At 39.4% G+C, this 17,157-nt stretch overlaps 1 protein-coding gene across 1 annotated transcript; it reads right to left on the bottom strand.

Annotated features, from left to right (window-relative positions):
- Positions 1-11,640: 11,640 nt before the first annotated feature.
- Positions 11,641-14,346, bottom strand: LOC142401714 (N-acetyllactosaminide beta-1,3-N-acetylglucosaminyltransferase 3-like). The gene is made up of 2 exons (XM_075487180.1): positions 14,266-14,346; positions 11,641-13,638 (listed from the first exon to the last, which is right to left on the bottom strand). Exons 1-2 carry the CDS (start codon positions 14,271-14,273, stop codon positions 12,477-12,479), a joined length of 1,170 nt encoding a protein of 389 aa, XP_075343295.1. The 5' UTR covers positions 14,274-14,346; the 3' UTR covers positions 11,641-12,476.
- Between the last annotated feature and the right edge of the window lie 2,811 nt (positions 14,347-17,157).

Here is a 17,157-nt window from a genome sequence, read left to right as displayed (position 1 = left end):
AAATTGTGTTTCTGCTAACGGTAAACTCTTGAGATAGCTCTCAGTCCATTTTCCCTTAAATGCTGCACACTGCATTGTCACATGAATCCTGTTAGGAGCACTCAGGTTCAGTTTCAAAACTCAAATCTACTTCGAACCACCTGGTGACTGACAGGCGGGTAAATAAGAAAGTCTCTGTTGTGCAAGTTTGAGCCTTTGCATGTGAGTGCAGGCTGCAGAAACGGAGACATTTCCAGAGCTACAGGCTCCTACAGTCATGCTGTAAACCAGGTGGAACTGAGTTCTTTACATTCATGCACTATGGAAAGAGCTTTCATCTACTTGTGTGGGCTGAATTTTCATTAACTGACTCATTTGCAGTCTTTGTTTTATTTGTTGTAATAGGAAATTGAACAACACCAAAGGGAGGTGGTTTTTTTTTTTGTTTTTTTTTTTATCTCCAACTTCCCCTATATTTGTGGTATTAATGGCCCAAAACGGGTGTTGAAATGGTTAGCACTCTGAACTGCCACTTAGAGATAAGCTGCAATGACTCTTCCTGTAGCTCGTCTCGCTACCCCGGCTGAATCCAAAACTATTAAGCATCACTTTAACTTCTTCATAAAGCTTATGAAACCAGAAATTAAAGTCAAATAACACATAGAAAGGCACTTGAGCTCCCAACTGTGTAGTCTGAAAGGGAGAAAGGTGCTTTTAAAAAGGATGAAACCTCTCTGAAGTATGCACGCTAATGACTTCAGATATACTCAGAATTCAAATGTACTAATTCAACAGTTTCACCAATATGTTAAACCGCTCCTTTAAAGGACTCTTATGAGGGCCTCTGATCTGCCAGCAGACTGTGGCTGCCCAATGTTAACTTGTTTGAACTGTAACATCAGTTTAAATTCTAGTGAGCCTTATTTTTAGCGTTATCATGTTGCATTTGAAGTGTGATGTGACAGGTTCAGATAAGAGGCAGTGCCTGCAGTAGTACACCAGTTTTACTCAAGGTTTATCAACCTACATGACAGACTTATAGAGTCAACAGATTTCAGACTGTTACGATCAGAATCATCCTAAAAATCATAGCTTTTTCCCCCAATAATCAGCACACAAATGTGTATTTATCTGTGTCTGTTTTCGATCCACAAAAAAATGACACTAAAACCCATAAATATTCAGACGTGGTTAAAACACCTTTGGCAGTCGTAGCGTGTCTTATTTGAGAATATCCTTCAAACTTGACTCAGCTTTTTTGTAAGTTTCTTCCATTGTTCTCCACAAATTTGTTCAAATGGCTTGACGGCGAGTGTCAGTACTGAGCCATTTTCGGGTTTCACTCAGGATTTATCTTTATTTTTCAGCATTCATTTTCCCTCTATTACGGCCATTCCTCCGGCTGCTGTCACAGAAAAACGAGTGAATGAAGCAGCCGTCACCATGTTAGACTGTAGAGTTGTTTAGGTAATGTGGACAAGCTCCCAGATCGTCTTCTTTCCCACCACTCTACCATGGAAAAAGGCCTCTGTTTGGCAGGCCTTTTTCCACAAAGTAACTGGATGTCAGGCACAGCAACAAATGGCTTGTTCAGTAACATGTCTGACAAAAGTCCTTCATTCCTTGTTACTTAGTTTGTTTGGGTAGTTTGAAACTTCCTCCATTTTAGAATCATGCCTTTTTCTCACTTTCGTCACCAAATTCTTTCCTTGACTCCATCCTGCCTCACAGGCCTACAGACAACTCTCAATCTCAAAAATGGAGGGTTAGGTACCAACTGTGAGACCTTATACACATGCTGATGTGCGTATTTGCTCTTTAGGACAGGAGGACTCCCGTCAGTTCATAGGAAAAGAGTGAGAACCATCGATGGAAGCAGGAAGTCCAAGTTCTGATGTGTCACATCAAAGGGGTCTGAAACTTATGTAAATTTAAACAAAATGAATTAAACTATCAAAAAAGCCTGTATTTTATATTTGTAGATTTATGAGAAAAAGAAATCATTTGAATCTCGTTAAAGATTGGTCTAAAACAACAAAATGGAAGGACTATCCATCAATTTTCTCTTAAAACGACTCCTTAACAGCATCATTTGTACTAACACCTTGTTAGACGTCAGTTTACATATTCATTCAGGTCGTTTCACTTTCATAGGTAACTGTTTGTCTATAGCTTAACTTTTTAAAATTTCCCAGAGGCTCCTATTGAAGTAGTGATAGTATGTTTTGGGAGAGGCCAGGCCTGATTGATGCTGCAGGACCTTGGAAGGGTCAGTCTGGAGATTTATGGTACGAGGAGGCTTAGAGAAAACTTATGACATGTCAAGATGGAACCAAGATGTCTGGACCTTCCTTATAGAAATCATATTCGGAAGATAACACCTAAAGACAGACTTGTTGTTTTGCACATACCTTAGAGTGTCTTACCTGTGATGCATGCAAGCTGTATGACCCGGTGTACACTGTATTAAAGACTATTCTCTACTAAAGACTCTTGCTTCCAGCCTCATCTACTTTGTCTCTTGGTCCTGATGACAACAGAACGCTGCCCAGGAAACCCTCCTTACAAGTAGTTAAAGTAAATAAAGGGCCAGACGTTATTTATGGGCTTTTTCTTCTTCCTGCAATGACATGTTTATGGCAGAGTTAGCTGAAAGTGTCCCTTGAAGTCGCAGTTTGAATCATTCTGCCTTTGAACCAAAGCTTTGAACAAAACATGTGCTCTTGGTTATAAAATGCAATATTTTGAATCATAAGTCTGTTTCCCTCAGTGCGCCCCCAGTTGAACAACGGCTCATATGAGCCTCCAAGGACCACACATGTGAAATCTGGAGCTAGTGACTGATGAAGCATGGTTTTCTCCTAAACTGACTGCCCATCACAGCCGGGGCTTTGTTGACCCTTCCCCTGCATATCGCTGCAGCTACACTGACGTTACGTTCATTTCCCAACAGACCGTTTTGTTGCACTCTGACCGACTGGCATGCAGTAGACTCTGTCTTCCATCCCATGCTTTGTTTATTGAAGCTCAACATACAGTACGGTTGTAGCTGCAGGGGGAAGTCAGGCAGGACCTATGGTGCATTAGCCCAGAGGGACATGAGGAAGTTACACATCACCATGCATAGCAAACGCTCGAGTTGTTGAAAAAACGAGGGTGACATGAAATAGTACAGCCATAAAACCATTGTCTTCTCTCTATTCTCTGTCTACTTCTCTTGCTGAGGAGATAAAATAACAGATGGTCAACAAGTGGAGGGAACTAATGGCCAGTGAGGGGTAATGGTGTAGGAGAGGAGGAAAAATATATAAACAAGCAAATACTACTGACATCAAGTGATAAAAAAGGGTCTTGTGATCTTATGCTGTCGCCGTAACTAATGACATTCAAACTTTCCACTAAGTCTCACATGGGAGTTTGTTACAAGGATTTTTAAAGACTTTCAAACTTTGCACATTCAGTTCCATTTCTGCATAAATGCCACAAGGCGAGCAAAACTGTTGAATATGTCTCAGCAAACCTTTATCTCAAAAACTGTGAGCCATTAATGCCTTCAACAGCATTTCACAACTGTGACATGTTGACACTTTATTTCCACATATTTCCTGAGAGCTAGCTTTGCAGTTATCTTCCTTGTTTTGACTTCCTCTTTGCTGTGTCGAAGCTCAGTGGTCAAACGAACTGTCTTGTGCTCAGTGTCATCATTGCGAGCGCTCATGAGAGGAAAGAAGAGTGCCGCTCTCGAGCTCATCTACTTCAGCATCACCAGGTAACAAATTAGCATCTAACTTCTCAACACAACACGTGTCTGTGAGTAAAAAGAGCCACATATGTAAAAAGGTATGCATCTGTACCAGGTGTTTGTTCATGTACTGCATGTTTGGATTGGTACCGGTGTCTTGTTCATTAACTCTACAGAGACATCTTTGATGCTGCGCGGGATCCGGCCCCCCACTTAGTGTATTTGACAAGCTGAGTTGGACACTCTGTATCAGTGAGTGTCAGTTTGTCAAATACCCCAAGTGAGGTGTCACTTGTCAACAAATTAAGGTCCCTCCACAGACTGAGCGGCCAGCTGCACAGCAGGACACCGAGGACACAGAAAACTCTACAGAAAAGGGCTCAAAACATTTTTTTAAGGCTGTTAACGTTGTTATGTCAAAGGTGGAAAAATAATCTTTAAAACTGTTAGTGCTAGTATGAAATTTACTGTTAAGCAGATCAAGAATCACAAGTCTCGGAGATCAAAATCTACAGTTAGTTAACTGTCTTTAATTAGAAGATGACCTTGAATCTATTTCTATTTTTTCAACCTCTTCATTTAAATATTTACCGCACAGCAACAACCTGAATGTAATGTTTGATATGCTGCCAGTGAGCAAAATTAAAAAAGTACCCTAGGTTACTATGTCATTTGTATTTATGTACAGCTCTGAATAATGTGCAGGGTGGGCAGAAATGATCCGTTTCTGTTTCAGCAAAGGCTGAAGGGACGATGGCCTGCTCAGAAGACTATTGGTAAATTGCTGAGATATGTACTTCATGAAGTGTTTGATGAAACTCTTGTGCGAACATGTCCTCTCTGCACCAGCATGAGGAAACACATGTCTTTCTAGCTTCAAATCTGAGAATCAGTCTGCGACTCGGCAGAGTGAAAAAGACTAATAATAATAAAGTGACTCACCGAACCTTGAGGCATTTCATTGATTCTTTGTGCTAACATGATCTGACAAAAGGCATCAAATATGGGTGATGGAGGAAGGAGTGTTGAATGTACAATCTGAGGCCTGTGGAGGTATCTCAGACTCCAACTGACTTCTCAAAGACGACACTTATCAGGCCGGTTTGCATTTCCTGTAAGAACAAATGTCTGTTTGACGTATTGGCAACATTCTCACTAACTACCCTCTGTTTCAGCTAATCCAATATTGCACCAAATGAGGCTTTAATGCAATAAAGGCTTTGGAAAGTCTTAAATTGCATAATGTCAATGGGCAGCACACACTAAGAACTGCTAAAGTATATTCATGTCTATGATTGTTGACGCTGTATGAGCAGGCTCGTAACACAAGGTTTAAGCCATAAGTTGTCAGTTTTGTTTGCAGAAATTAAAGCTATCAATTCCTGGAGAGGTTTGCATCTGCATTCGATATTTGCACAACAAAGCATTAACAATGCTTTTGCAAATGAAACACGGAAACATTATTATTATTATTTCCAATTTTGAAAAAAAAACAACTTAAGCCACAATTGTCTCATGATTGATTAATTTTATTCTTTTTGAAGGTTGTCCAAATGTCACATTGTACTGTACGCTGTGACCACGTTTTGTCTAGCTTCCAAGGCTTTGGCCATGTTTTTAAATTTAGATTTGACTGGAGCAGGACTTCATTACATAGTTTTAAAGCCATCTGAATAAGTTTGAGCCCCTACATATTCAAGGTTAAGTTCCCTCATTGAGTAAAGAACATGACATCAACAACATCCTTTTTTGGACTCCCATCTGAGGAAGGCATCTGTGATTCCTGATTGGCCACGCATTTAAAACTTTGACAACATTTGAGTTGCGCTTGTTCTGTGGCAGTGCTGCACTCTTAATAAAATCAAGTAACACTGCCTCACATTAATAGGAATGGTGAAAAAGTGTCACCGTCTAACAGGCTTATCTGTCTTACATCTTTTACTCTCAGTTAAAACACTCACTGCAAGGTTTCTGTGCATCTGTGGGTTTCACTCCACGTGAAATTGCAGCATTTCCTTCTTGCATGCCACGTTCATCTCTTCTCTTTTTCCATTGTGTTGCTGTTATTCAGTTTGCCCAGTATGTGGTGGCAGTGCTCCATTCTTTGATTTGTACATGAGGTCAGTGTCACTTCACAGAGGATGCAGTATGCAATATACAACCAAAGTAATTCCGTTAACCTTTTCAGCTAATATAATTTCTATCATGCACATTCATAAAACTTTAAGATCAATTCAAAGAGCTTCATGAACTCTGTGTGACAACATGTAGCAAATCTTAGGACATGAAATACAGCCGTCACTTTGGCACGAACATATAAAGCATCGGATAACTCGTTATACGCTTGTTACTCTTTATATGATCAAGACATTCATTGTGTACTGCAATTAAGTTTGCATATGTATGTGAATGCTGCGGCTCAAAGATTGATTTGCTTATGGAGATGAAAAAAATCATTTTTCTTTGTCTTTACGTAACCGTGTTAGATCACTTGTTGTGTCCTATAATGCTCTAAAAAGTTTTGTCAGGCTCCTACTGTCCCAAAGCAGTCAATCTATTTTAAGGCTAATTATGACACTGGTACAGCTGATGTATTAACCATTCCCCAATCCAAAATGTGTTGTCTTTCTTTTACACACAAGGAAATACATTTTTGTTTGGGGGAACGTTGTTGTGTTGTAGACTGGTGTAATAACATGACACTGGTGCCAGGGCCGGAGACACTGAGGGAAATTATCACCTCACACAACACATTTTTTGTGGAATTTTCTCTTTATCTAATAAAAAAAAGAAAAGAAAAAAGAACCTTGTAGGAAAACTAGCTCTTTGAGAGGACAGTTGTAAACTCTGTGGACTGCACAGACACAGCATTCAAATCAATTAAATTATAACTGCAAACATTTACAACCACCCATATTGCACACAGCTCTGAAGCAGATACAACCATTTAAAACTTTTTAGGACCTCCTCTCATAAGTGATTTGTTCATTTGTTAGTGATTTGCTGCTCTTCCATCTGATAAATTACATTAAATCAATGAGTTGTTTTATTAGAGAACCATTTTGTAACAAATTATACGGCAAACTATGAATACAACCTGCATGTTAGTCTATAATGCTCTTCAAAAAGCTACCTACTACTTAACTGAATTTTGGTCAGCTATCTGTAAAATACTAAATGATGCATTTAACACCAAAGTCAAACCATCTGCAGATATGGCCATCTTTGGAGTGTTGGTTGATGAGCACATGCTACCCATTGACAAGATGAACGCGTTTGCCTTTGCATCTTTGATAGCCCGTAGAAATATAGTTTTACATTGGAAATCCCCTGAACCACCCAAAGTGTCTGTCTGGCTCACTGAATTAATGTTTTTCTTGAAATTAGAGAAAATTAAATACTTTTCGAGAGGCTCAACAAGACAATTTCACAAGATGTAGGACCCTCTAATTGAGTACTTTAAAAATCTCAAGACCCTTCCATAAGCCTATGGAGCCCTGAGATATATTATGATCTTGCCTAATTATTGACATGTACTTGAATATGTAATGCCCCCATTGTCTGTCATTATTATCATTTTTATTATTATTATTGTTTATTTATTTATTTATTTTTCTCAATTTTCTCATCACTTTATGGACACTTTAATTCTTACTAGCATTACTACTATCATTATTACTGTTTTTCCCTTTATTTATTTATTTAATTTATTGCATTGTTCATTTTATTTAACTTTGCTATCTATGTTTATGTGTTTTTTTTTTCCCTTTACAGCAGTATATGGGTGTTGTGGGTGGGTGGGTTCTGTTTGTTAAAAAGAAAACAAATCCAATTCAAGATATTGTATTTAAATGAATCTTACTTTGTGCTTTTTTGAATAAAAAATATACTTTTTTTGGGGGGGGGGGGGCTTTTTATGCCTTTAATGGACAGGACAGTTGGTGAGACAGGAAGTAGGGAGCAGAGAGAGGGGGAAGACATGCAGAAAAGGGCCGTCCGATGCGGGACTTGAACCGGGGCCAGCTGCAGCGAGGACTGTAGCCTCTGAACATGGGGCGCCTGCTCAACCCACTACGCCACCGACCGCCCCATAAAAAATATACTTTAAAAAAAAACAAAAAAAAAAAACTACCTACTTCCCTCCCATGAAGCTGAGCCAAAAACCTTTGGCACCACAATACCACCTGTCAACGGTTATCATGTCATGTAACTACTTTGGTATTAAGAAAATGAGTCATTATAGTCGTTGCAGTTGAGGGACCAGTCTAACCATCTGAGCTACACATAAAATTTTTGAACGGTGGGAGGAGGCTGATTTGGCTTTTGTAAAATGGCATCGTGTTGACAGGCTGCAGTTTTGTAGTGTGAAGCATCATCTTCCCATGTTGGGATAATACTGTGGAAAATTTCATGCAGGACAAGTGTCTAACTAGCAATCTCTTCCATTATGGTTCCATCCCTCCTTTTCCTTTTAAGTTACAAAATAAACTGTATGTAACTGGGCTGTCAAGCAGCACATCATGGCAGAACAACTTCATGCAGCGAAACTGAATGTCATCATCTGGCAAGGCAATTTTATTTGTAGAGCACAATTCGTACACAAGGCAATTCAAAGTGCTTTACAGCTACATAAAATCACAAGAAGGCAATAAAATCATTCCAAAAAATAATCATTAATTCATTAAATTTAAAGTGAAGAGTGCAGATAAGACACTTTCAGGTGTCATATGCACAGCTAAATAGAACTGTTTTCAGCCTGGATTTAAACATTGTCAGAGTTGAGGCCTGTCTCACATCTTCTGGAAGACTGTTCCAGATGTTTGGAGCATAAAACTGAAACGCAGCCTCACCTTGTTTAGTCCTGACTCTGGGCACCAGCAGGAGACCCCTCCCTGAGGTTCTCAGAGCCCGAGTTGGTTCATATGGCTCTAACATGTCAGAGATGTACTTTGGCGCTTGACCATGAAGAGACTTGTACACAAGCAGAGCTGTTTTAAAGTCTATTCTCTGAGCGACAGGAAGCCAGTGCAGAGACCTGAGCACTGGACTAATATGGTCGTATTTCCTGGTTCTAGTCAGGACTCGAGCAGCAGCGTTCTGCATGTACTGCAGCTGTCTTACAGCCAGTTTAGAGCCCAGTGAGCAGGCCGTTACAGCAGTCTAACCTGCTGGAGACAAACGCATGGATAAGTCTTTCTAAGTCTGATTTAGACACTATTCCTTTGATTCTGGCAATGTTTTTTAGATGGTAAAAAGCTGCTGATGTTACTGATTTAATGTGGCTGTTAAAGTTCAGGTCTGAGTCCAATATTACCCCGAGATTTCTAACTTGATAATTAGGTTTTAGAGAGAGAGTCTCAAGGTGACTGATAACACTTTCTCTTTGTTTCTGTGGGCCACAGACAATGATTTCAGTTTTGTCTGAGTTTAGCTGGAGGAAATTGTTTTGCATCCACACACTGATCCGTTCGATGCAGTGACACAATGCATCTACAGGCCCGAGAACACAAGAGCATGAGTAGGTGCTGCATCTATAAGTTATCATGGAAGCAGCATCTTCATGTAGACGAAGGGAAATGTGGCTATTGGACAAATAGAGACATTATTGTGAAATAGTAATGTTCTGCTATGTAAACCAACGTAGCTAATATACTTTCTGAGATTGGGAAGGCTTACACTAGTGGAACTGACCTTTCAGAACAGACTGTACTTTTTCAGGAAACGTGCATATGTGGAAGCAAAGAGCTCTCTGATAGATTTTAAATGGAATATTTTACGATGTCTACCAGGCCTCTGCTGCTTGACATCAGGGTGTTAGCATCTCTTACCATGCTCGTGCTTCAAAGTTACCTCATGCGGAAACCTATCCAATCCATCCAAGAAACACAACAACCTTTAGCCAGTGAGAAGCAGAGGCGGGCAAGTCATAGGAAGATCTTGCTTTCTTTGGAATAAACTTAGACTGCGGAACGTGGCACACATCAGAAGGGATTCAGAAAGCATACACAGGGCTGAAAAATAAGTCTGAATATCTGGCACTGAACCTCTTGGCTCACCACCATTGTTCAGGTTATTAATTTAATCTTTGCTTTTCTAGCTATGACAAAATGACGCCTTCATCTCTCAGGAGCTGGAGGGAACTATGAGACTACACGAACAGCAGATCCATAACAAATGTCTGAGGAACATCCATCTTTTTTTCTTTTGGTCTCATTCTTTTGGGCATTTGTTTAATTCCACCAGAAATAACAACAAATGTAGCACCGCGTTAGTTCTGGCAAACCACGTAGTCAACGCGCCCTTTGCCTATTGGCTGACGCCGACCCAACCCTTATGGCTGTCCACACCAGCTGCGCTCAATGGGTAATCAGCTGCTGCTCGCAATTGGATGTTGGCATTTGGGGCACTTCATTTAAACTTGGTTTGCTGTCACTGCTTTTTTTTGCTTTCTGCTTGCACCCACCACCTCCCCTGCTCCACCGATTTTTCATTGCCAACAATATCATACTGTTGTTCATTGTTGCTTGCTCTGTTCTAGGAGGTTTGTTGCCTTTACAGCAAATGGAAGGCACTCCACCTGAGGATGCTGCTGTTCCCTGTCTTGGCTTCCATGGAGCTCATGGAAAAGTCGGGAACTTCCTCCGAACAGAGCCATACCGCCAAACATAATTGTATGAATTCAGAATAAGCTTCTGAAATTCATCTCTGTTTCTCGTCTCGTTTTGACGAGAGTGGTTCTGACAGAAGTATCATTGTTTGCATTTCAACCCCAACCTGAGTGCCTTGCCTCAGTGTTTTCTCTCCCCTGTAGCACCTTGCCATGCAACATAGATATCCTTTACACTAAAAACATGATGCATCGTAAGCAGCGTTATTCTTGTGAAGAACTGTAAACCTGCGGTCTTCTAAGGAGGTAGCGTTGCAGTTGCTGTACGGATGGATAACATTAAATTTGAATGTGAGTTTTTGTCATTTTTTCAATAAATGTAAGCAGTTTTATAGTTTTCTTGGTTATATTTGCATATGATACATTATATGTTTAGATTTTCTTAAGTTAAGAAATATCTGTGTTGCCAGATCACACATAAGTGAGCTGCTAAGACAAAAGAGAATTTGTTGGTCTGAAAAGTGCCATTTAGTGTCAGAATGTTTTGAAGATGTATGTCCTTAAGTGCTTCCTTGGCGACTATGGAGCGATTAAACCTGTAGCAGCATTCACTACTCCTATTGCAATGAACACATTCAGGAAGTGCTGCTGGTCTACGAAAGCGGCAGCGGTAAAAAAAAAAAAATGGTACGCAGACTCAGGAAATTACTCTTTAGTGGACGGTCTCATTTCTTAAGACATCTTGTTTGAGATATGTAAAAGCAGAAGCCAGATTGACTGCCACTGTTTACTGGAACACTGCATCAACACCACGTTGTTTAAGACATGCCATTGAAAATGTAGGACTAAAACAGCCATAAATATCTACAGATTTTCAAGTAGTTTAGTTTGTTACAAATAGCAGAGCTTTTGAAATCGGAAGGTTCAATAGGGAAAAAAAGTTCACATTTTAATAGATTAGATAGTAAAAAGAGTTCAGAATGTTTTATAATAACCAAATTGTACTATATGCAAAAAATGTTCATTTTCAAAATTCAGAGTTCAATGTTGAATGTTATAGAAAGTGACCTGAAAGTGTTCATAATCTGGAAAAAGTCAAATGCTTCTTGAAAATCATGATTAAAGTCTTGTCTTTGATTTACCGTTATGGAAACATTTGGTATGTAATTAGCAGCTGTCGAGTGATATGCTGGATGCCTCTGAGGGTTCAGATATGTGGACGACACCTGGAGAACAATTAAAGGCAAGTCAAAATCAATTTTATTGATTACATTACAAAATGTGAACAAATAAATCAATAAATTATAGTTTGCTTATGATTAGACTGTTTTTAATGGAATTCTCTTGATAAAATGAGCCCACGTAATTGTGACTTGTGCTTCACAGAAAGAGATTTCGAGTTGTTGCTAAAATGTCATTTTTACTACCACATCTCAAAACCTCTCAGACACGGTGCTGAAAAGTTTGGAACAAAAAACATCACGCAGCAGTGACGAATAGATTTATGTCTTATAAAGTAAATAGTTTTGTCTCTATGAAATCAGTTTAGATCACATTATCGTGGTGAGCTGACAGATATTTCATCACTTTATTACTATTTAAGAAATGTCCACATAGCCGATCCACAGCTCAAGCACTAAACCACCACCTCAACCTTCAACCATTTTGATTTTGTTCTGTATTGGTAACATGAAATGTAGGATAAATTAAATATATATATATACAATACATTGTACATTTTTACCTAATATCATAACCATTGTTATTATTATTATAATCAGCAGAAAGTTTAAATTTGTTGTATTACTTTGTAACAGTACAACTCCAAGATATTACATTGTGTCAAATTGTTTTCTGTCCTTCACAAACAAAGTTTTCTTTTACCTGTTGGGTCCTCGTACTGTCACCCTGTAAGAAATCTATTTAGCCCCATATGTACCAAACAAGTGTGAGCTGCATTCAGAACCATTACCAGTAGCAGAATATTGCAAACACTCCAGTGTCAGTAAAACCGATCCCCTCAAAGGTAAATCATCTAAATGAAGGATCGCTGCTCTTTAGATTGAATTGCATTTGATCATGACATACCAAATAGATCAGTCTGATTGATAAACACCAACAGACTTGCCTGTATCCAACACCTGTAAGTTATGGTTTGGTAGAATCTGCGGTGCAGTTCAGATCATGAAATTGGTTCCACATGACATACATGTTGACTGAAAGAAATCTATGAACAAGAAGCATTTCCCTATAAAAGCAAGGGTCATAGTCATCCGTGCCGCCACCAGGAATGTAAAGTCCAGCTGTTCTTACTCCAAGATGGGATTCAGGACTAAGTCCGGCCTTTGCCAGACACATTCCCATGTAAACATCATCAATGGGAAGAATGGGAATGTGGTGTGACATGTTGTATATGACAAAAGCTGTGTGGCCCGATAAAAGGAAGCCTCCACCACCGCAGTACGGAGGGTATAATTCAGATTCATGCACCTGCACTGGAATGTAATATTTACTGTTTGGATCTCTAATGGGTCCCACGTAATGAATTAGATGGCCAGTAAAGAGGTGTTTGCTTCCGTTATTGTTCTCAAGGTTTAGGAGATACTGAACCATGTTGTCCGTGTTGGCAAGGACGTCATCGTCACCGTTTAGTAGGAAGCGAGCATGTGGACAGTTTCTTTCCATCCATTCAAGGAAGAGTATTTGCTTCAAGGTGAGGTTGTAGAATGAGTCGTTGAAGTCCCACTGGAGAATGTCATTGTTCTCGCGTTGCTCCAGTTCAAGGAGCTTGTTCAGTCTCTTCTTCGCAAAACCAGAATTCAGGGTTCCTGAGATGAAGAGCCTTTGGATCCATACACCATTCTGCAATCTCTCTTTGGCCCAGGTTTTGCGCAGCACCTCTCTGCGGTCGTAGTTCTCAGGAGAGCTTTTGATGACTAGCAGAAGGAAAACCTCTGCGGATCCATCAGCTCCTCCACATTTGTCGGGAATGTCCAGTAGCATGGGAAAATGTCGACAGTGGCGGTAGTAGAGAAAGTCCTTTATATTACCAGGAAGTGTGTTGAAGTTTAAGGCATCTGCAGCAGAACTGTTTATCTGGCACTTTGGCCAGGAGTATTCATAAGGGAGACTTCTGTTGGATAGCTTCGTTGGAACGTCAAACACACGTTTCACACTGACTACATCGAACAGGGGTTCCAAGTAAGTAGAATCTTGAAAAAAATAGAGATAAACAACCACGAGAAGAGCTCCCATCACGATGGAAGCTCTTGCTCTCGCTGAGGTTTTTCTCTTTAAGACTCTGGAAACTCTGCAGTGACAAGAGAAGATATATGATCAGATATAACATTCAATATTGATCACTACAAAACAGATTGAAAAAAACAGCTTCTCAAAATCACTAATGAAATTGGCCAACTAAGACTTGAAGAGAAATGTATTAATTAATTAATCTTTTAAAGGAGCCTTGCATTTCAGAGGTATTACAAAGTAAACTTTTGGTTAATGTCACAGCCTGTTGTGTACCTGCTAATGTAGCCCAACTTGTTTCTAAGTTTAAAAATCTTAATTAAAATGATTTTTTTATGAACTGAGATGAATCAATAAAAAATATGACAGCCTGCAGACTATTCCTTCTATCTGCATTAAAATCAGCACAACCTGACTCAGGTTACACCTTGGAAATAAGCACAGCTCTCTTAAAATGTACAAAGCAAACAGAAGAGAAGTCGATAAACTGGAATCCATCATCCTTCAATGAAGTAAAACTGTTTAAAATAACATCAGATGCCAGTGAAAGGCTGCAAACCCAGAACACGCAAACTTCCCACAGAAAGGCTGGGATTTGAACCAGGAGCGCTATTGTCCCACCACACCACCGTAGAGCCCATACGGTATCTTTTATAAGTCTTTTTTCTCTTAGTTAAATGGTAATTACCTGTCCATGTTGGTAGGTCGGTGCTGTTGGTGTGTCACTCTAAACTAACCGACTATAGTCAGTGTTACATGCCAGGCATCTATGTGTGAGTGTGTGTGTGTTGTGTCTTTTAGGTGCTTACAGCAGAAATGCTGCTCACCTGTGCAAGCAGGCTCGGCTGCTCATTGGCTCTCTACCTCCCCAGCTGGCCTATGGTGACAAGGGAGATGTCCTCCTTAAAATGGAGGACATCCCAGACCTTTTTGGTCCCTTTTTGGTTTTTGCTTGTGCTTGTTGCTGTCCTCATCTGGCTAAGTAGTGTCTCACTAGGTTTATTGGTTGTGCCACTCCTGTAATGTTTTGAAATGTTCTTTTGCTAGAGAAGCCAGTTAGCCATTTTGTTTGCACTTTATTTTCTTCAGAGGTAGTTTAGGTAGGCCTCCTTTTGTTATATTAATTTAATTTGTTTTGGCACAATCTCTTTATCCCATCCTCCCTCACTTCAGTGTGTCTTTTTGTTTTAATAAACCACGTTGTTCACTTTCACTGAGACTTGTTTGATTTCATTGGTTGTCATGTTATTGTCTGCTGACTGGGTCACCAAGTGGACGTAACAGTCAGACTAAATGTTGCTACAGAGGATATGTACCGGTTTGTCAGCCATCATTATTTTGCCCTGGGCTAGTCTATCAGGCAACCAGAAACAAACCTTTCTATGAAAAGCTACATTATTCTAATTTTTTTTTCAGAAAGAAACAAATTATTTGTTTATTTAAGACTTTGCTCTGGCATAATTTGTTTACATCATGAATGGTGGAAATTGCCTTGCCTGAGAAGGCAAGATCAGAAAGCAAATGGACTCAATAGACATCAAATAGCCTCAATAGACAGCAAATAGACAGCAAATGGACTCAATAGACATCAAATAGCCTCAATAGACAGCGGGATTTCTGTTGCACAACTCATCATCAAATTAGCAGGCAGCCTCTGAGGTATAACTGCTGTGTAACTTTGCTTAACCAAACAGTTGATACAAACATCTATCGGGTGTTAGCACAAGATTAAATTAATGCAGCTGAAGATTTAAGACAAAATATATGTATATATATATATATATATGTATATATATAGAAAAATATATGTATATATTATATCCTACACATCTATGACTGGATAAATTATCTTTATATGTTAGTACCCTTTATCACCACATTAGCTATTTTATATTTTGAGCCACTTACAATTTTTTTTTTTGTACGTGTAGTGGCTTCAGATTTCACCTTAATCCAGTTCAGGGTAGGTTTAAGCCCGCATTGAGATCATAATCATTTTTCTTATCGAGGAAAAAAAAAAGTGTAACAGGAAGGCATAAAAGAAGTATAAACAGCATATGTGCCTCACCAGGAAGATACGCGAATATTCCGTTGAACTTACCACGAACAACCATCCTCGCTGTAAACACTGCCAGCTATACACATCTTTAGCTGACATATAAAAGAAGTAGATTTTTTTGAGTTGGCTGAGACCGGTCCATGAGTAAAGAGTGCCAGGACAGTGAGGTCTGAGGGGAGATGGCCTCTTTCCATGTTTTTCCCGTGCAACACTTTTAACTTAAATTTTCACACCAGAATTAAGCAGAATTATTCAAATAGCTGTCACGTAACCATATTCTTTGTGTGTGGTGTTGTCACGCTGATCTGTGGTCAGACTAAATTAAAGCTGAAATTATTTTTGGAAATCATGCATGTCTTCCGGACTAAAGGGACCATCCACTTGCATTTGGTAACGGTTCGGGCATGTGTACTCATCAGTGCTGATAACATCTAGTACAACAGCATGGTTTCAGAGTGGAAAGAACACGACTGCATTCCAGACATTTCTCCAACATTTGGCACATCATGTGATGCTAAATACAACAAAGTGGATCCAAGATGGTTGAGTAGCTAGAATCGATCATTGTAAAATTTAAATAAATGTCTGACTTTTAACATTTGTTTTGTTCTAATATGAATAAAATGTTGGCTTATTATAGTTCCTTTGATTGAATTTTACACAGCCAGCCTATTTATTTGGATCTATTTAAGACCCTGCACAATACAGACCTTGTGTTTGAATGTCAAATACATGGTGCTCCTTTTGTGTTCCTACATGCTGTGGAGAGTTGTAACAATTAGAGAAATGAAGCAAAAACAGAGCCCACACCATAAAATATTCTTGAAAAGTAGATGTATTAGAATAAAAGAACAATCAAGAACCATGTATGTCTCTGTGACCGACCATAACTCAAACACACTATGGTTTTCCCTGGAGTGTGTGTGTGTAAACAGTCTACAAGAACAACAAACATATGAGTGTTTAAAGATGCTCCTTTAACCTACATTGGGAACATCACTGAATCTCTGGTTTCTCAACTTCTGCAGTGACACCCTGTTCCTTCGCCACTGATCTGACTGGTTTTCCCTTATTTGAAACCTTACCTGATGCTTTTTAAAAAAAAATAAACATCAGCAGGCACAGCTCTCTCGGTCTCTCTTTTCCACTGCCTAGGCATGCTTAAAAATGAATGAAATCATGGAATGTTGTTAGTTTTCTGTAAGAGGATGGTTGTAACAACCCACCCCGACCCTGTCAGCCATTGTTTAGTGAACTGCATTTGCATAGAGGTTTGAAATTAGCAGGGGAAACATGCATCACATTCTGCTTTGTCTGTTTTTACTCAATAAAATCTGCATGCGTCTCTTTCCAGGCTTGATAACCACCATGTGAGAGAGAGCAGAAAGTGGTCAAACCCTGAAATGATCATCAGAGTCCTATGAGCCTGATTGGTAGAATTGGTGGTGTTACAACTTTCCCCATATTTCCCCAACCATCTTTCCCCAACTATACCCGGGGGGTATTACTAGAAGCTGGCTT

This window comes from Odontesthes bonariensis, chromosome 16 (genome assembly GCF_027942865.1).
Source record: "Odontesthes bonariensis isolate fOdoBon6 chromosome 16, fOdoBon6.hap1, whole genome shotgun sequence".
Classification (NCBI taxonomy): Eukaryota; Metazoa; Chordata; class Actinopteri; order Atheriniformes; family Atherinopsidae; genus Odontesthes; species Odontesthes bonariensis.
Note: the sequence above shows the minus strand (reverse complement) of the source record. Positions and strands in the feature narration are given on the sequence as shown.